Source organism: Lytechinus pictus, chromosome 3 (assembly GCF_037042905.1).
Source record: "Lytechinus pictus isolate F3 Inbred chromosome 3, Lp3.0, whole genome shotgun sequence".
In the NCBI taxonomy this organism is placed as follows: Eukaryota; Metazoa; Echinodermata; class Echinoidea; order Temnopleuroida; family Toxopneustidae; genus Lytechinus; species Lytechinus pictus.
The window spans coordinates 75994055-76014903 of record NC_087247.1 but is presented as its reverse complement, the minus strand read 5'-3'; the positions used below and the strand labels follow the sequence as shown (position 1 = coordinate 76014903).

General features: G+C 37.7%; 1 protein-coding gene across 2 annotated transcripts; it reads right to left on the bottom strand.

Annotated features, from left to right (window-relative positions):
- Positions 1 to 7440: 7440 nt before the first annotated feature.
- LOC129273326 (uncharacterized) lies at positions 7441 to 20661 on the bottom strand. Of its 2 annotated transcripts, none has more exons than XM_064097739.1 (3): positions 20528 to 20661; positions 16721 to 16910; positions 7441 to 14620 (listed from the first exon to the last, which is right to left on the bottom strand). In XM_064097739.1, exon 3 carries the CDS (start codon positions 8545 to 8547, stop codon positions 7444 to 7446), a length of 1104 nt encoding a protein of 367 aa, XP_063953809.1. In that variant the 5' UTR covers positions 8548 to 14620; positions 16721 to 16910; positions 20528 to 20661; the 3' UTR covers positions 7441 to 7443. The 2 variants fall into 2 exon arrangements, with proteins under 2 accessions (XP_063953809.1, XP_063953808.1); XM_064097738.1 differs by having other exon boundaries at positions 16725 to 16910.
- Between the last annotated feature and the right edge of the window lie 188 nt (positions 20662 to 20849).

The following is a 20849-nucleotide window of genomic DNA, read 5'->3' as shown; positions in this document are numbered from 1 at the left end:
TGACTTTATGACAAGGTAAGTGTAGCACCGACATTTTTCGGGTAGGGGGAGGATCTTTAAATACAACTAACATGCAGCGGAAGACTTTAAATTATATATTAAATACAAATGATATAGAGGGAATGTATATCTATATCAGTATTTATTCCCTACCTGTCGGTCTACTAGGTGTGGAACTTAATATTATATCGATAAACTACTAAAAATAGTTAAACCTTAGCACATGCATACACAATCATATTATAGCATACACACAGTCATAAGCATTCAACAGTTAATATGTTACTTACTTAATAACTACATAAAAAGACATTCAAATAAAGTTTCTTTACTAACTTGATTAAAGGAAAAATATGATTATTCCTTTATTATTAATACAACGTATTTACATTATATACAATATATATATATGAGACGACTTGTCACATAATGATTAATACCGTTATCATGAGCTCCATATAAATGGAGTTGTTAACTTCATATCAACTAGAATAATGACTTTGTTTCTAGTTAAATAAACTAACCATAATGAAATATAGTAATAACTATATAGTAAACTAAACAAAATGAAATTATATATATAAGGGTCTCAATGAGATGGAGAGATGGCTTATGAGCCAATTCATGTCAATGGAAATCTGTACAGCAGGAATTAAAAATACAAGAATTATGAGAGGTAATTCTTGGAGGTCTGTTCTGTCTCCATCTCCAAAAGCAAAATGTGTCAAATTGACTATCGATCAAAATTAAATCATTCTTTACAATATTGTCAATACATTTCGATATTTGAATATTCGACTATCAATAAAATAGCAAATGTAATAGTTATGAAATAGTTGAGATAATGGAATATAATAAAGTAAGAATATATCAATATAGTTTCATTGGTTGAAGGCTTGTGCCATATTGAAAATGCCAAAGTATAAATATTCAATAAGTGTTGAACTTTCAAACAAGTTCAGACACACTGTATTTCAAATATTAAATTACAACAAGGAACTGGAATCAATTATTCATAAATTTCATGAATAATATTAAAACACAATAAATATTACAATTATATAATAATATGTAGAAAATGACTGTTGGATCTTACCTGTACAGCAGGAATTAAAAATACAAGAATTATGAGAGGTAATTCTTGGAGGTCTGTTCTGTCTCCATCTCCAAAAGCAAAATGTGATGAGACAGGAACATCGCCCTTGGAAGTAGAAAGCGGACTCTTCCAATATTGTAACTTGTGGGGGTGTTTGATATTATGTAATAGTCCAGGAGTTGATCCATGGTCATTTCTACTTGACTAAACTCCACAAATACTTATGTATTTGTAAATACAACAATATAATATAAAACATAATACTTAAAATAAGACATCTCATTATATGTCAAAATTTATAAAATAAACATATAATATTCAAATCTGAAACTAACCTATACAAATAATGGACTAGTTCAGTCCACTATAGGGGTGAGTGCAAAACAGAATTTGGAGGGAAATTCTTCTTCAGACAAAGAAGGTGTCTAGAGTCTAGAGCACAAAGGCCCATTAAACTTGAAGTAATCTGAGCATTCATTGTTTAGCTCAGACAGGTTAATATAAAGACAAAGGTGTGTTATCATAGGGTCTGCAAGCGGCAAGCCTTATGATGTATAACACATGCACTGTAGGTATGTGAATGTGATATAAGTTGGGAGGAAGAATATATATTTTATATTCTCAAGAAATGAAACATATAAAAGTAATACATGATAAAGATATTTAAGAATTCACATGAAATAAAGAAATAATACATAAGCTGGAAATATTATGTAGTACACCAAAGGGGTGCTACAACTCTTCCCCACTTAAAAAAAAAAAAAAAAAAAAAAAAATATAGTGTCCCATGAAAAGAACACAAATAGATATTGTGCGAGAAAAAAAATAGTATATATAATATATACATATATATTTCGTTCCAAAGTTCCAATAACACCATCAAAAAGTTCAATGCTTTTCCTTCTCGGACGTTCTGAGGAATATGACGAACAGCTGCAATCTGAAGATGTTGAGATCCCAACTCAGGTCTCCATCCATATTGCTCGAGAGTCGAAGTCATGCGATTGTGGTTCACATGACGCAGCCAAGTAGTATATAGATGCCCATCGAGTTCTAATTAAGAGAAACAGGACCAACTTGATGAAGTCATAGAAATAACATGGGATATGGACAAATGTCCCCAGCTCACAGTTTTATCAGGCTTGATGAAAAGCACTGTTGCAGTTTATAATTTCTAAACATGCTATATGTAAGTTCACCCATGTCACCAATGACATACAAGATAATTTCAGGCATCATTAATCAGTGGCGAAGCGATGAGTGCTCTCTCTGCTGTTGTCATCTTGTCTATCCTCACGTTGGCGATAGGGCATATTGAGAGTTGAAAACAGCTCCTATGATGGTGGAACTTCAATAGATCCAGTCCTCATCTACGGATGTGGCGGATGAAGCATCAACTCCAAACTCAATTGAGAACCCTCATCCTAACTTAATAATCTAATTAAGTTACAACTCTCCTATCAATACCCTATCAGTTAATGACTATATATTAACATATATATCATAATCTATCTTACAATAAAAATAGAAAAATCTACTGACATTATATAGTAGGCATGAAACCTATCTAATCAGCATTTTAACAAAACTAAAAAAAAAAAAATGTATAATTAAAACTGCAATTAAGGAATACATAAATATTCCATATATACGCAACAGTAATCAATCACACATTCATAATATATCATTCATGAAAGCTCTCATCTGTTGTACAAGGGCTAACTTAAAATCTAAATTTATCTGTTCACCTGGACGTTCATAGCTAAGCTTTTTAGGAGCTACACCTTTATTTTGCCTAACAGACCGTCTCACTTCTGGTTCATTCGGTGGAGGTAAACATTGATCAGTACTTCCTTCAGTATCACAATTGATTTTAGGTGCTTCTGGAGTTTCATTATTGACATTATCTGAATTGTTTGAATTATCTGAATTAACATTCTGAACATTATCCATATCACACCTATCACTGTTCAATGTACCCACTTCTTCAGTACTACTTTCACTATCACTTGGATGGATATCAACTACCGAGGGATTGATAGAGGGATTTTCAATCTCTGGGGGTGCTACTGATTCAGTATTGGGGTCAGAAAAGATAGGATCTACAGTGGTATTTGTACTACTGATATTATTATCTTCTTCATGAATAGGAATGACTGGAACAGGGACAAACAAATCATTATTAGAATCTCCATCATCATCACTCTCAATAGGCGCTGATGAACATTCTTTCCTGTTACTAGCCTCTCTGGACTTGCAGTTGGCTTTCTTTGGGGTGATGAGTTTGTTAGTGGTAGGTGCATCTTCTACCTGTGGTTCTGATTCTTGTTGCCCATTATATGGCAATAGAAGATTCCTATGGAGGACCTTTGGAGCAAGATCAGTACCCACCCGTTGAACACGATAGACAGGCGAGTCATCCATTTTGGATAGAACCACATATACATCATCTCCCCACTTGTTAGCCAACTTATGCTTACCTCTAAGATGTACATTTCTAACAAGAACATGGTCACCTTTTTGAAGTACAGGTGCCGTGGCCTTTTGATCATAGCGCCGTTTGTTAGCACTACTGCGGGCTGCCATGTGCTTCCCGGCCAATTCATATGCCTCGGCAAGCTGCTCTCTCAGTGCCTTGACATATGATGTCTTGTCAGAATGGACAGACCACTGTGGATCAATCCCTAGGGCAAGGTCAATCGGCAAACGCGCATTTCTCCCAAACATCAAATAGTAAGGAGAGAAGTGCGTGGTGTCATGTTCGCATACATTATAAGCGTGTACAAGGGTGCTCACATGACGACGCCATTCCGATTTGTGCTTATCGGAGAGGCATCCAAGCATGTCTAGTAGGACACGGTTGAACCTCTCCACTGGATTGGATTGAGGGTGGTAAGGCGTGGTCCTTACCTTTTCCACACCAGCCATAGTACAGAGCTCCTGTATCAAACGAGAATTGAAGTCCTGCGCTTGATCAGACAGGATTTTGGCAGGCCATCCATAATGGACAATAAAGTTGTCCCAAAGCGCTTTAGCTACTGTACTGCTACGCTGGTCTTTAGTAGGTACTGCTACTGCATACTTACTAAAGTGATCAGTCATTACCAGTATGTTTTCTACACCTCCATTATCAGGCTCAATACTCAAAAAGTCAATACATAAGAGCTCTAGCGGTTGAGTTGTTACAATTGAGTCCATTTCCGCCTTCTCTTGTTTCTTTTTCCTCTTAATGCATCGATCACATTTGTCGATCCATGCTTTGATGGAAGAAGCCATAAAAGGGAAATAAAATCGAGCTCTAGCAAGGGAAACACATTTGTCAAATCCGAGATGGCCACATTCATCATGAATACCATGAATGGCTTGATGTACATGGCTGTCTGGGAGCACAAGTTGGCGTCTCGTCTCACCAGATATTGGATCTTTAGTTTCCCTATATAGGACACCATTATTTAGAACCAGCCTATTCAAATCACGGTAAAGCAGTTTAAGTCTTGGGCTCGCTTGCTTCCTATCTTTCAAGGAAGGGCGTGACCTCAATCCCACAAACTCCTTTACCGCTTCAATATCTGAATCCAAACTTTGGTATTGTTGCCATTCACTATCACTGATTCCTGGCAATGCAGGGTCTCCCTCTATACCTTCAACATATGAATCAGGTATGGCGGCAGGCTGCATAGCCAAGTTCGAAGCAAAGGTCGATGTCAAACTCTCATGTGACTTGTCCTGACGAATGTGAATATAGCCTTGGAAAACTGCATTTATCTCAGCATTATCAACAGATTTCACTCGCGACCTAAGGAACTCAACTTGGCTACTCACATTGTCGATGACCTGTTCATCGTCAGGGAGGAGGTTGGGTCTTCTGCTGAGCGAGTCGGCATCATTCAAATTCTTGCCGGGACAATATCTAATCTCAAAATCATAGACAGACAGATTGGCAACCCACCTTTGTCCCGTGGCATCAAGCTTTGCTGATGTCATGACGTAGGTGAGTGGATTGTTATCAGTAATAACCAAAAACTTGGTACCATATAAATAGTCAGAAAATTTCTCAGTGACAGCCCACTTCAGACAAAGAAATTCACGCTTCCAAGCGCAATAATTCCTTTCTGAGTGACTCAACCCACGAGATGCATAGGATATAACCCGCTTCACACAGTCTTGTTCCTGATATAATACAGCACCTAGCCCAAAACCTGAAGCATCACAGTGGAGTTCAAATGGTTTGGAAAGGTCTGCAAAGCCAAGAACAGGAGCTGACGTAAGCAACTCTTTGAGCTCAATAAAGGCCTTCTCACACTTATCGGTCCATTTCTCACGAAACGGTTCGAGTTGTGCTTTTCTGACCTTAGAGCGCTCAGCAGGGGTACTGCTATCTTTCCGAGGCATAGACAAGCCAGTTAGTAGGTCATTAAGAGGTCTACAAATCTTACTGAAGTTATTACAGAATCTACGATAGTACCCACAAAAACCTAACCACTGTCGGAGTTGTTGAACATTATCAGGTCTCTTCCAGTTTATCACATCTTGAATCTTGGAAGGACATGGACGGATTCCTTCACCACTAACCTCATGACCGAGATGAGAGATAGTCTGGTAAAGGAAGTGACACTTGGATTTCTCCAAGGTAAGCCCAAAGTCTCTAACCCTACGAAGGACTCGAGATGTACGCTCAATACACTCTTCAATGGATGGGGCATGTATGACAATGTCATCGATATATGCGATTGCTTCCCTGAGGGAGCAATCACCAAGACAACGTTCAACCACTCTTTGCATTTGGGCAGGGCTCGACTTGAGACCTTGAGGCATTCGTCTGAATTCGAACAACCCAAATGGAGTGTTGAAAGCACTGTACTTTCGATCTTCTTCACGGAGTGGGATCTGAAAGAATGCTCCCTTGAGATCAACTACGGTGAAGAATTTTGATCCATGGAGAGAATTGAATAAGTCTTCTACCTTGGGTATGCTGTACGCATCTGGAATGACACGCCTATTCGGTTGCCGATAGTCGACTGTCATCCTTAGTTTTCCTGACTTCTTTCGTACCAGACATACAGGTGAGCTGTAAGCGCTCTCTGAAGGCCTAATCAATCCTGCATCCAAAAGACCTTGAAAAAGCTGTCTTGCTTCTTCATACATGCTTTGTGGAATTGGGCGTGCTCTTGCATTCCACGGAGTCTTATCAGAAATGTTAATGCTATGTTCCACGCCCTTAGCACAACCATAATCTAGATCATGTTTGGAGAACAATCCATCCAGTTGATCTAGCTGATGCCGCAAGGTGTCCGCTATATCTTGAGGAACACCAGGGGCAATGTCATAATCATCATTATCATCTTCGTTGTCATCCTCATTCACTTTGCTAGGTGAAGAGGTGAAATAGCAAGGGACAGACTTGCTAGAAATATCTACATCAAAATCATCATCAGTCATCATCTGCCTCAGGTTTTGAGTAACCTGGGACAAAGGCCTACTCCACATGTAGGTATATGCAGACGCAATTACCTGGCTATTGCGGAGTGTTACAGGGGCCTTTGTGTTATTGGCTATTGTGACCTTAATCTTGGCCTTCTTTCCTCGCACCGTATGGATGGAATTCAGCACTTGAATTCCTGGTGTTCTATTAGTTCCTTCCACCTCCTGAACTAGCACTTCATGCTTACCAGATGGCAGAGTATGGCAGAGGACTCCAGCTACCTCTACCACCTCAGAGGGTTGGATTGTGATAGGCTTACGTAAGTTGCTATTCACATGTCCAACTTTACCAGTGATGGGGTCACCCATCTTTCCCTCTTTGATTGCCTTCTGGTAACATGCCAGAACGGTCATTGGAACGTCTAATCTAGACAGAAACCCAGAACCCAACTGTGCTCTGCAGGTTTTGGCAAGGCCTCGAAACACATTGGTGCCAACAATGATTGGGGAAGGGCAAGATACAGGACAAGTAACAATAACCACTAACACATTAACAGGGCTATCAATTCCTACAATTTCTTTTGGGAGGGTAATGGGAATGGAAATGTATCCTTCATACATTACCGGGCTTCCATTAGCACCTTCTATCCTAAATACTCTGTCTACTATTTTCTCAAGGGGATACTTATCTCTTAAGTGTTTGTCATAGAAGTGTTTCTGCATGGTAGTGACTACGCTCCCACTATCTATGAGACAGGTGGTGGGAATGTTGTCAACTACACATGCCGTCTCACAGGGCTCACCTACTAAACCTTCAGGGATATCGATATTACAATTACTATTGTTACCTGAACTTTGTGTCAAACAATGAGGGCGCTTTTTCTTCTCTTTCTTTTGACCACCCGTCCGCCCACTGACAGGGGTCTTTACTCGTTTGGGGGACTCCTAACAGTTTGTGGCTTGTTAATTGCCTCCCAGGCCTTAATAATTTCCTCTCTTTTGGCCATGTTCCTATTCTTGAGATCTTCGTTTGGTGGGTTTTCGCAATCACCTTGATAGTGGTCAAACTCACCACACTTAAAGCACACGATTACCCTAACTGGGCATCGAGGGGAAGATTTGGGACGAGATGTGGAGGGATGATATTTGGATTTATTGGAAGGAGATGCTCCTTTATTTGAGCTTTTCTGGGGTTTATTGTGTTTTGGCTGGGTCTCTTTTTGTTGCTCAGTGTGATACAAGCTCATGTTTTCAAATTGTACATAGCTATGGGCTGTTTTGGGGTTGGGTTTGTATTGGGCCCTCTTGGCAGTCCTGGTTGCTTCTGCCTCTCTTATAATACTAATTAATTTAGGAAAAGGGGGAGCAACGATTTGGTTATGCAGATTCGTTACTGTCAATATATATTCGTCATGACATCCGAGCTTGAATTTGTCCAGCAACTTTTGGGTTGCTGCTTGATGGGAGAACTCCCCCACCTCAACTAATCTACTAACCTTCAATTGTAGTCGCTTTAGGAAATCCGATGGTTTTTCATCCTTACCTTGGACCAATCCCATGAATTCCTGAAGCAGCAGGTTGTTGTTTTGAACAGCACCATAGATGCTGTCCAAATAAGCCAGTAGATCGATTGAGGTGGTACCTGCCGCGACTTGCTTAGCAAAGTCTTTAGCAGGTAAAAGGAGGCGAGTCACTATTTCACGACGTTTTGATTGTTCGCTCAGGCCAGCCATAGTGGCTATTTCCCTTGCAACATCGTGAAATGTCTCCCAGTCCACTTCGCCTTGCTTGACTGGTTCTCTTCCAGAGAAGAGGCCAAGCCTTGGCAAGCGGATCTGGGATGACTCTGAGGAAGAGATACCTCCTTGAGAGTTATTAGAACTCCCTCTAACTAAATGCTTCAACTCATCAAGACTTATCCCTGCCCCTGCGAGGAAATCACTCAGGGTATCTGAGGGAGAGGGAGGAGGCGAATCCTCCTTGACCTCATAAGGGGTGGGGGTACCAACAAGATCATTAGCTTCAGCCATGATTAACTAATCAAATCAAACAATATTGGAAATGTAACTAACAAAATATGAAAATTATGAAAATGAACAGGGTCCTAAGATAATTGCCTGAAATTATCTATCAAATACAAAATTCAAACAATGTCAAGTTAAAAATGACAAAATATACAAAACCAAAATACTGTGCTCCTGAAAAGCAAACAGCATCAAAATAGAAAACAAAGAGAGAAAGGAAGAAAAAGAAAACTAACAACAGAGAATCAACTACCAAAGAGTTGGATTCAAAACAAATGTCCTTATCAAACTGGGTAGATGACAGATTGATGGAGCAAAATCTGATCAGGAATAGTCTTGTACCTAGACCCTAATTATCCACTAAATTGAATGAACCAAAAGTGAGCGCGCAAATGTAGCAAAAGTATAATGCAAAAATAGATTTTCTAAGTAACCTGTTATGCACTCCTACGAAGTATCTTCTTACTCAAACAATAGAGCTAAATGGTGTAGAGATAGGATTTTCAATAACACACACAAATGGAACAAAATGAACTGTGGTAAAAATTCAAATACTAGTTCCTAAAGGTATCTTCACTCAATACCTATACTTACACCTTCTCTCCCTTAATACCATTTATTTAAAAGATAATCAAAAGGATTATACTGTCACTTTGGTCATACAAATTATAAACCTAACAATTGCAAAGACATAGCAATATTATAGTCTACTAAAAAAAAAATATAAACCTCGCTCTGCTACCAATTGTAGCACCGACATTTTTCGGGTAGGGGGAGGATCTTTAAATACAACTAACATGCAGCGGAAGACTTTAAATTATATATTAAATACAAATGATATAGAGGGAATGTATATCTATATCAGTATTTATTCCCTACCTGTCGGTCTACTAGGTGTGGAACTTAATATTATATCGATAAACTACTAAAAATAGTTAAACCTTAGCACATGCATACACAATCATATTATAGCATACACACAGTCATAAGCATTCAACAGTTAATATGTTACTTACTTAATAACTACATAAAAAGACATTCAAATAAAGTTTCTTTACTAACTTGATTAAAGGAAAAAGATGATTATTCCTTTATTATTAATACAACGTATTTACATTATATACAATATATATATATGAGACGACTTGTCACATAATGATTAATACCGTTATCATGAGCTCCATATAAATGGAGTTGTTAACTTCATATCAACTAGAATAATGACTTTGTTTCTAGTTAAATAAACTAACCATAATGAAATATAGTAATAACTATATAGTAAACTAAACAAAATGAAATTATATATATAAGGGTCTCAATGAGATGGAGAGATGGCTTATGAGCCAATTCATGTCAATGGAAATCTGTACAGCAGGAATTAAAAATACAAGAATTATGAGAGGTAATTCTTGGAGGTCTGTTCTGTCTCCATCTCCAAAAGCAAAATGTGTCAAATTGACTATCGATCAAAATTAAATCATTCTTTACAATATTGTCAATACATTTCGATATTTGAATATTCGACTATCAATAAAATAGCAAATGTAATAGTTATGAAATAGTTGAGATAATGGAATATAATAAAGTAAGAATATATCAATATAGTTTCATTGGTTGAAGGCTTGTGCCATATTGAAAATGCCAAAGTATAAATATTCAATAAGTGTTGAACTTTCAAACAAGTTCAGACACACTGTATTTCAAATATTAAATTACAACAAGGAACTGGAATCAATTATTCATAAATTTCATGAATAATATTAAAACACAATAAATATTACAATTATATAATAATATGTAGAAAATGACTGTTGGATCTTACCTGTACAGCAGGAATTAAAAATACAAGAATTATGAGAGGTAATTCTTGGAGGTCTGTTCTGTCTCCATCTCCAAAAGCAAAATGTGATGAGACAGGAACATCGCCCTTGGAAGTAGAAAGCGGACTCTTCCAATATTGTAACTTGTGGGGGTGTTTGATATTATGTAATAGTCCAGGAGTTGATCCATGGTCATTTCTACTTGACTAAACTCCACAAATACTTATGTATTTGTAAATACAACAATATAATATAAAACATAATACTTAAAATAAGACATCTCATTATATGTCAAAATTTATAAAATAAACATATAATATTCAAATCTGAAACTAACCTATACAAATAATGGACTAGTTCAGTCCACTATAGGGGTGAGTGCAAAACAGAATTTGGAGGGAAATTCTTCTTCAGACAAAGAAGGTGTCTAGAGTCTAGAGCACAAAGGCCCATTAAACTTGAAGTAATCTGAGCATTCATTGTTTAGCTCAGACAGGTTAATATAAAGACAAAGGTGTGTTATCATAGGGTCTGCAAGCGGCAAGCCTTATGATGTATAACACATGCACTGTAGGTATGTGAATGTGATATAAGTTGGGAGGAAGAATATATATTTTATATTCTCAAGAAATGAAACATATAAAAGTAATACATGATAAAGATATTTAAGAATTCACATGAAATAAAGAAATAATACATAAGCTGGAAATATTATGTAGTACACCAAAGGGGTGCTACATAAGCAGGTCACCGAAGTGAGATGATAATTTGGTTTTGAAATTGTTTATGGTAGGAGACAATTTTAAGTCCAAAGGTAGGGCATTGTATACCTTGGCACCTCTATATTTAAAGGATTTCTTAAGGAATTCTGTCCGTGGTTTAGGTAAAAGTAGTTTTTCGCCATAACGAGAAGAGTAATATTGAGGTGCGACCGTGAATTCGCCCTGATAGCAGAAACTGGTAAAAATGACGTCATAATTACGTCAGTTTAACGACGAGTGTCACGTCATTTTGACGTCGTAACATGACGTCTTATTGACGGGATCTTGCACCCGCGAATAACGTCATTATGACGTCGTATATTGACGTCATTATGACGTCTCCAAGATTGACTACGACGTCTTAATGACGTCTTTGCAACGTTTTTACAACGTTTTCCTGACCAGTATCAAGGGTCAGCTTGACGTCGTGTATTGACGTGATTATGACGTCTTCGAGAGTCGACGACGACGTCGTAATGACGTCCATGCAACCTATTCCTGACCGGTTTTAGACGTCATATTGATGTAATTATGACGTCTTTAAAAGTCAACTACGACGTCTTAATGACAACTTTGTAACCTATTCCTGACCAGTTTCAGACGTCATATTGCTGTAATTATGACGTCTTTATAAGTCAACTACGACGTCTGAATGACGACTTTGAAACATATTGCTGACTAGTAATAGACGTCATATTGACGTCGCATATTGAAATGAATATGACGTCTTTTGGAGTCGACTATGATATATTTTAACGTATTCTGACGTGATGACATAAACGTTTAAATTAAATTCTACATGTAATGTACACACACCACTTCAAAGACCTTGTCATTGAGGATTATCTATTGTTGGTGAATACTGAGGTGGTCTGACAATGTCCAGCATTCCCAGTAACAATATAATGATCTTCCATGCCAGGGCCTTGCATAACTTGACTCAGTCTCAAGAACATGACCCCCCCCCCCCCAGAAAAAGAATATATACAAAAATGGAAAACAAAATCAAATACGTGTACGCATTTCAATTAGGAAATCATGACAAATATTCTATTAATAAATAAAAGTTGCATAACATGATATTACCAGCAAAAAAAGGAAAAGAAATAGATTTTAAAAAAAAAACACTTTTCTATGAAAATGCAGTATTAGGGTCAAAGGAATGAAATAATTACAATGTTTGTTATACCAATACATAAATACACATTAATACATTAATACATAACAGAGGCATTATGAATAATAATGATCTCCAAGAATATAGCTTTTTTGTTGAAATTGTAATTAAATATACCTTCAACTTTAGAGATCTATGTAATGTAGGTAAAAATATACTATATGTAAAAAAAAATACCAGAGTTGCATTGATTTCAGGATTTATGGAAGCTTGCATTTGGGTTTAAGAATCATACATGTATATTAATTCTTATGAAAAGTTTGTGATTGTATTACATTATCACTTAGGGGTAAATGACAGTAGTTGCAGCAAACAATTATTTCTTGAAAAAGTCTTTTAAATTAAGGTTAATTGTCAAAATATTGTACATGATCTAGATCTGGTACATTAATGTAAACTTGTATCTTTGTAAAATCATGAATTTTGAACTTAAAGAGAAATGCCAGTAGTTGCAGTAAACACTGATTTCATGAGAAAGTCTGTAAAACCAGGCTTAATTGTCAGTATATCATTGAGGATCTAGATCTGGTACAGTTACATAAACTGAACTTTGTGAAATCTTGAAATCTACGCTAAGAAGGTTCAAACTGAAGATCACCAACACAGATAGGCACACGTGGGACAGTGTATTATTATTTCTGGAATAAAGACCCGACGGAAGTGACCGAATCCGCGCTTATTTTGCTTATTTCTCAGCAATTACACAATTTCTTCCAGAATCCTTTGGCACATATTTTTTATTCATACAGACACTTGGGTGGTCATTATATTAGATTCTGTAAAAAGTCATTTTGAGATCGTTACCAGAACTGGAATTTATCTTTAAAATCAATAATTCTGATGATCACTAACACAGAAAAACATATGTGAGACAGGACAGTTTAATATAACTGATTCGAAAAATACCTGACATTTGATAGATTTACATGCTTATTTTGCTCATTTCTCAGCAATTACGCATTTTCTTCTCGAGCTATATTTGGATTCTGTTCGAACTCATTTTAAGATTGTTACTACAACTGGTAATTTATCTTTAAAGGGGTAATTTATCTCTAAAGGGGTACTTGTATATCCAGGCTCAACATAATTATATCTATGATAAATAAAGTAATATTTACCATGCAAAATAGTGAAAATTTTATCAAAATCAGATAAAAAAATTAACACATGCAAGTAGATAAGTTTATGATATCATGCCCACATTTTTATTGTTCTGTTACCAGATGAAATAGCAATTATTTCATGTGTAATAAATAATAAGTATGTCTTCCGGTCCCATGTAGCAAAAGAACTTCCAGCAATAATCAATACAGGTAAGTCACATCAATGCAGTTTACAATCCAATTTAAATACACAATTTTATATACAAAATAATAAGTTGGGGATACATGTACGTGTACGTCTGTATGACATCATCAGCAGGCTACTTGCATATGCTTAGAGGTCTTTCACCAAAATAATGCAGAGCTTAGAATGTCATACATTACTTTATTATCCTTGTCCTATTTTGATGAATTTTTTCAGTTTTGTTAAAAAGTAATCAAAGGCCATATCCATGGTTACCCTTATGCTTGACCTCAATGCTTGTTCTCTTTTACACAACACACTATTTTGTGAGATACAAAGCACTTTGAGATGCCATCCTAGTCAGCACATGAGATTTTAAAAAATTCAAATTACCAGGCAGTGACAGTGTTGTTCCAAGTCCAGAGCAAAGATGATAAGGAATGTGGTAGGTCTTCTCAAATGATATTGATCCAAGGTTGTTAAAAATTGGAGGAGAGGATGGAGCTAATTCCATGGCCTTGGAGCAGTAGTGGAGAAAGTTTCATCACCAGTAGCTAATTTGTAGGTGCATGGTAGACTAAGGATCACAAAAATAAAAAGGCAAGTGCGCCTAGAACGAAAATGACGCACAAGGCATTCCTTTTAATACATGTAATCTGGATCCCTGTCATTGACTTTGAAAATCAGTAGACGGACACTGATGTTCATGTACATCCTTTCCTTGACTTGCAGCCAGCGAAGTGGGTGTATGGCAAATGGCACAATAGGTGCAGCATTCTGTACTATCTGCAGTCGGTCCAGATCGCCCTAATTCAAGCACGAAGAGCTACAATAATCAAGTTTAGATTGCGCTAAACCACAGACTGCTGTGTGGCAAGTAGGGGTATAAAAGGCACTTCCCATTGGCCGTTATTCTTCCAATCTGTTTGATGTTATACTGGTAGGGAGCAGGTTCCAATGGCGCTATGAAAGGTGTTACGAAACCAGATGACTGGGTGCAGATTCAGGACACCTTCCATTTCAACTTACATCATCTGCAAAAATAACAGATGAGAAACATAAAAACCTTTCCTACATTAACTACTTAATATTCATTAGAAACTAAATGGTTTCAATATCAATATCAATAATCAACAATGTGGGGTGTGTTACATATTTTATACAGTACTTCAAATATTAACATGTAAAGTCAAGTCGGGGGTGGGGGGCTTGATGCCCTCAAGATCTGCACCTCCAAACCATCTCTGTATAGGGAAGGACATTTTAGAGTAAATTTGTTTGAAAAAAACATATTTCTTTTTTTTAATTAATCATGATTTTAATTCATGCTTTTTTATTTGTTTTAAATGGTAATGGGATAATTCCATCAGTTTGAATAAGAAATTACAAGGTGCCAATTTCACATAACCAAGATCAATTCTGGGGGGTGTTTCACAAAGATTTAAGTATGACTTAAAGGTATTGTTTAACTTTGTGAGCAGCCGATTTAAAAAATTCTCAAACCAAGAATAAACATGTGTACCAGTGCATGTATTAGAACTTATAAACCCTGAAAACAACCATTATTGAGAATGAAAAGCTAAAACTACAAGGCAAACCCCGATTTTGTAAATAGGCGTCTTATAGACGCCTAAATAGTACACATAAGTGTATGGGATGAAATTAAGATGGTGTTTCGGTCACTTTATATTTCAATTTTTGAAGCACTAAATAATTATATTCGAATGCAATTTTTTTCTGGGCTTCATTTTTGTAACATATCACAGACACAGGTGACAAGTGTGACCTTCTAGCTCAGATTTTTTAAAAGTCAAACCAATGTTAGCCAATCACTTTAAGTCTCACTTAAATGCCGACGTGTACATGATAAATGTATGCAACGCGCGATCTTATTGATAGATACGCATTAGTGTGCGTCCGCATGAGACGATCTGACCAATGTGGTCAAGACTTTCATACAGTATGCAACCCGGTATTTAAGTGCGACTCTAAGTCATACTTGAATCTTTGTGAAACACCCCCCTGATGTAATCACAAATGCACATGTTAAAGACTTGGGGGGGGGGGCTGATTCAGCCCCCCTCGACATATTTCACGATAAATCCGCCGCTCAAATTTTTTTGACCGCATGGCTTGCTGACTTTTTACTTTAAACTCTCGTGCAACTTTTGAGACCAAAATTGTGACCCCCGGGTACGTGTTTCCGAAATTACACAATATTTTGTAAGTGCATGCAGACCCAAAATTACTCAAAAACGTGAATTTGTGTACAAATTCAATGCAAATAGTGTTTTAAGCCAAAATTCATAAATGTATCATCATTTTTCATTTCACTGCTTAAAAGTTAAAATCAATAAATTTTATCTTGTTTATGGTCAAAATAAAGTCCTCGACAATTTCCATTGAAAAAACACTAAAAAACAAAAAGTCGAAAAACAAAGAAAAGAATACATAAGAAAATAAATGTTTTTTTTTTAATTTTTGAAAAATAAATTTTATCAGATGCCTATCTAGAGTATGTGAAACAAATATTAGCATTTTAGGGGCATTATTTCATTAATTAGAGCCAACTTTTGATTTTACGCATAAATTAGCATAATTAATGAGCAGTGAGATTTTTCGCAGAATTTGATATTATAGTTTTGTAGATAATGCCATGGGTAACGCGCATGCCAATTTTCGTCGCGATCACACGATCGACAGCCGAGATCATAAGGGGGGCTGAATCAGCCCCCCCCCCAGTCTTCATAGGCATCGAAATAGCCCAGTCTATTTAGGGTTAAGCCTTTTTTATATTTGAAATACAAAGGCTTACAAATTGGAAAAATTAAATGTTTGCCCATAAATTATTGTGGGAAAAGTGGATTTTCTAGGGAAATCCATCTTTGTGTACAAAGTTCTACAGTCAACAGAGACTTGTCTAGGCTCCATGAATGAAAATACAATGTAAAAATGATAAATATATCATCACGGAGTCCTCTTAGTACAGTTAGGACCATTGACAGATACACATATAAGGTGTCCCAAGATTGCGCACATCCGAATCTGCGCGATTCTGATAATACATGTAGAAGATGCGCAACGACTCAAAACAAAAAATAAACTTTACACCTGAAATAGCCTACTGTACTTACTTACCTACTGCCTGATGCCGCCTGGCACGTAGGGCAACAACGAAGGACCTCCACTCCTGGCGGTCGGCGGTTCTGGGCCTTCTTCTGGAAACTCCCCCGGGCTAGGTCATATTCACCGTCAATAACCGACTTCATCTCCTCCTCAAGTGTGATGCCAGGACAGGTAGTTTTGGTTCTCCCTCTCTTTCTCCTAAAATGTCATAAACAGATCTATTCATCAAAAATCTGACTCAAAATGGTGGGAAAATAGGAATTTAGGGCATTGGCAAGAGTTCCATATGCACCCCCACTGAAACTGAAAATAACAAGAGTGTCGCAAAGGCGAGCACATAGTACGCCCGTCTGTAACGCGGTTAATGGAGCTATTGGTCAAGCAAGAAAAGTGGAAGATGGCGACTTCACCTTTGACCTTCTGACCTTGAATCAATAGGCTACCTTGGATCCATGCTTGTATTATACATACCAAATTATATGAGCCTAGGTTAAGTTAAACTGAAGTTATCACGTTTACAAGGAAAAGTTAACGGACGGACAGACGGACGAACACAGAGCGTGATACATGTACCATAATACGTCCCGTCAAAACGGGCGTATAAAAACACGAAGAAGGATCAGAATCACATATCTAGCCCAATATTATACAAATAATGCATGCAGCCGAGTGCGTTAGTGGAAATGCAGAGCACGCGAGGTTTCTTTAGATAGGTGCCGCACTGTGCACGAGCCGCTTGCGGCGAGTGCCCAGTGTGCTCCATCTGAAGAAACCGAGCTTTCTCTGCATTTACTTTTACGCACGACAGAGCAAGTGCATTATTTGTTTTATAAAATAGCAACACAGAAACAAATTTTTAAAAAGTTACAGTACAGTTTTGTTGGACTTCTACCGCACTGGTTTGCTTGAGCGTGCAATGTCAATTTTCTTTGCGCACCTTTTGCACTGCCGTGCAGTGCACAAAAAAAGTTGGATGTCATGTGACGCGTATTGGCCAATCGCGATGCTTGAAATAATACACCTATTTTATAAAGAACATATATGATGGGGGAGTGGAAATACATACTAAAATATGGCTTTATTCCGTCAAATTTCGAGCATGTATATAGTGTGTGTAATTGTCCATAGACATCGGTTTATTTAGTCAGTAAAGGGTGTGAGTCAAGTCTAGTCGAAATATTGGCTGATACCCCTTCCAGTATCAGCGGCAGCGCTTCTCGCTAGCATAGCAGGAACAGGTGACTTGACTACAGATAAAACGAGGTGAGTTCAAGTCCCAACTAAGGTGCCAACACAACAATACAAAAAAAATTATACACGTAGTCGTAGAAAAATCTGAACGAACCGGAATTTTCAACAACCTTTTGTTATTTTTGGTGTTGTTGGTGGGGGGGGGGGTGCATTGGATATGGAACTCTTTCCAGGGGTGGTATTCTGAGATCCATTTTATCTCAGATAAAATAAAATATTTTATCTCCGTTAAAATCAGTGAGATAAAATACCCTTAAAATCTCTCCGAATTGGTATTCTGAGTGCAATTTTATCTTCATTTTATCTCTGTAAGACACTCCTATTTTTTTAATCAATATCCAATTAGAAATGCGCTTTTATAGCTCTCTCATACCACTCAACCAATGAAAATCCATTCCGCCAGGAGGTGTGGCAAAGGAGTGAGATTGCGTCAATTTATTGACTTCAAATACGCTTGCAAAATACGCTTGCGCGTCTTTACAGAGATTTCTTTTAAAAAAATGACAATACTCTCTTTTTTTTTTCGAAGTCTATATCACATCTTTTCAAGCATCATTTCAAAGACAATATTAGTCAAGAAAAGTCTTATGAAATACTTCCTGGTTGTACAGGAATAACGTTAAGGTATTATTCTCAATAAATATATAATTTTTCTTAATTTTTATGTCAACATTTGTAGTTAATTCACCAAGAAATAATGATGAAAGCAACGTCGCAGAGATAAAATAGCCCCTACCCTCTTTTAAGTTTATTTTATTTTTTCTTCAAAGTAACATGGGCGCAAGCACATCATCCGCGTTGCATGGCCAGATACGCGATGGGTATGTCTACGCAGGCACTCCTCTGTTGCGTATCATCTGTAGATACGCAAGATAAAATTTACATGCAAGATAAAATTCAAAATTTTATCTGAGAGATAAAATGTCATCTCAGAATACCAATTTCATTTTAAGAGATAAAATAAAATATTTTAAAGATAAAATGACCTCAGAATACCGCCCCAGGGCATTTCATGTGACGGCCTCAAAATGCAGCCTCGGTGCTACCTCGAGCTAAGTTCGTGCAGGCTCCACTCTACTTCACTACCGCTACTACTACTAGTAGTACACTCCACCTGTCCTAGCTAGGTGGAGTGTAGTAGCGGTAGTGAAGTGGAGTGGAGCCTGCACGAACTTCGCTCGAGGTACCTCAGAGTCAGAGCTTGCTTTCTTATCGAAATATTCACATCGCGTGTGTAATAGGCCTGTGTAAAGTGAATGAATGCGCAGACATCGCACATCGGGCACTAATAGTACCACGGCACTATTCATTTTGTTCAATTCAATCTGAAAATGACCATGACTGGCTGAGATTTTTTCCAAGAAAATCAATTATTTCTCTCATTTTTATGAGACTTTTTGCACACTTACTCATAAGAATACAAGGAACATCATCAATTGAAAGATTTTGTAAAATAAAAGGAAATTCACGTTCAATCTTAACTCAAATCGTTAGGTGTGCAGACTTGGAGTTGGCGATCACCAGCCGGCCGCCAGTGCAGTGGTCCACAGCAGCAAGCGGGCGCTCGGGCCGGGGCGAGCGCCCGGTACCGTATGGGTACTAGTATTCAACCCGGCATAATTCAAAGATTTTGACATATTCCCCAAAATATTTAGAAATAGGGAATTTATCTTAATTTCACACCTTTGTTATTTCCAGGGTAATCTGTTGTCGATATTTTCTTTGTCAATCTGTCGACTGTATGCGCGGAGGATCGAATTATGCGGCGATGGCCTTTTGCACTGAATGGTATGGTAAGACCACCACATATCGACCACCTCTTTTGAAACCGACCACCTTGCGCGCGTTAAAATTATTGCGTATTACAAACGATACGCGCGGGAGAGTAGGCGCAGTGTCCATAGAAACGGTAAGAATCGATTTTACGAGAAAAAAAGAAGCAACAAACAGTAAAGATTTAGTAGAATTAATCAAAATTGTATTGACCAAACCCAAAACCCGCTGAAAAACCAAGAAATCCGATAGGAAACGGCTTTAGAACAAATATCCGTCGTCAATCATCGAATCATGCGTCGGAGCTCGCAGTGGAAGTAGTGAGGCGATCATTTAGCATGTTGACGTCATAGAACTGATTTGAAAGAGTAAAAATATTTCGCCACCGCGACAAGAATCGGCCGTAAACTTAGTGTACCGCGGGTGGTCGGTTTCAAAAGACGGGTGCAAATGAGCAAATGGAAAATCGTCGCATTCGTTGATCGTCGATATATACGCAAATTGAATCGGAGTCGTCGAGCGAAACATGGGAATCTGATCTGCTCAATTTTCTGCACAAATGAGACTAAAACTGGGTAAAATTGATGAATATTTTCGCAGATGCGATGATGAGAAGATTAGGTGGTCGATAAGGGGTAGTTCCAACCATACCCATACGGTACTGTGATGGGATTGCCAGTGGCAGCCGGCAGTGTCATGTCATTTTCAGTGACGAAGCTAGCTGCAAGCGCAAGCCGCGGCATTTAACAAAATACGAAAAGAAAATAATAGAAAATGGTTATCTAACTTACTGTTTAGCCTACTGCAAATGTCTTCGAGGTCGTTGTCCATATCTGACCCGTATTCTTTAAAAGAATTATTAATATTAACGAATAACGGCCAGCTTCGTCGCACTTCTCGTTCGAGCTCAATAAACTGCAACGCAACGGAATTCTTTTCAAATGTTGGCGGTAAGTGCGCATGCGCTGCACAAGCCTGTCGCCGCGCCGCCCCCCCCCCCCCCCGGCGAATTTTTATAGGGGGTGAGCTGAGCTGAGGGGGGTCTAACACCGAGTAAGAAAAAGGTTTAAAAATAAATACAATCTTCTTTGGCATAAAAAGCTTCTTCTTCTT

What these genes read in the sequence shown, in the direction of transcription:
- LOC129273326 (XM_064097739.1), bottom strand. Translation starts at nt 8,547, where the DNA reads ATGGCTGAAGCTAATGATCTTGTTGGTACCCCCACCCCTTATGAGGTC.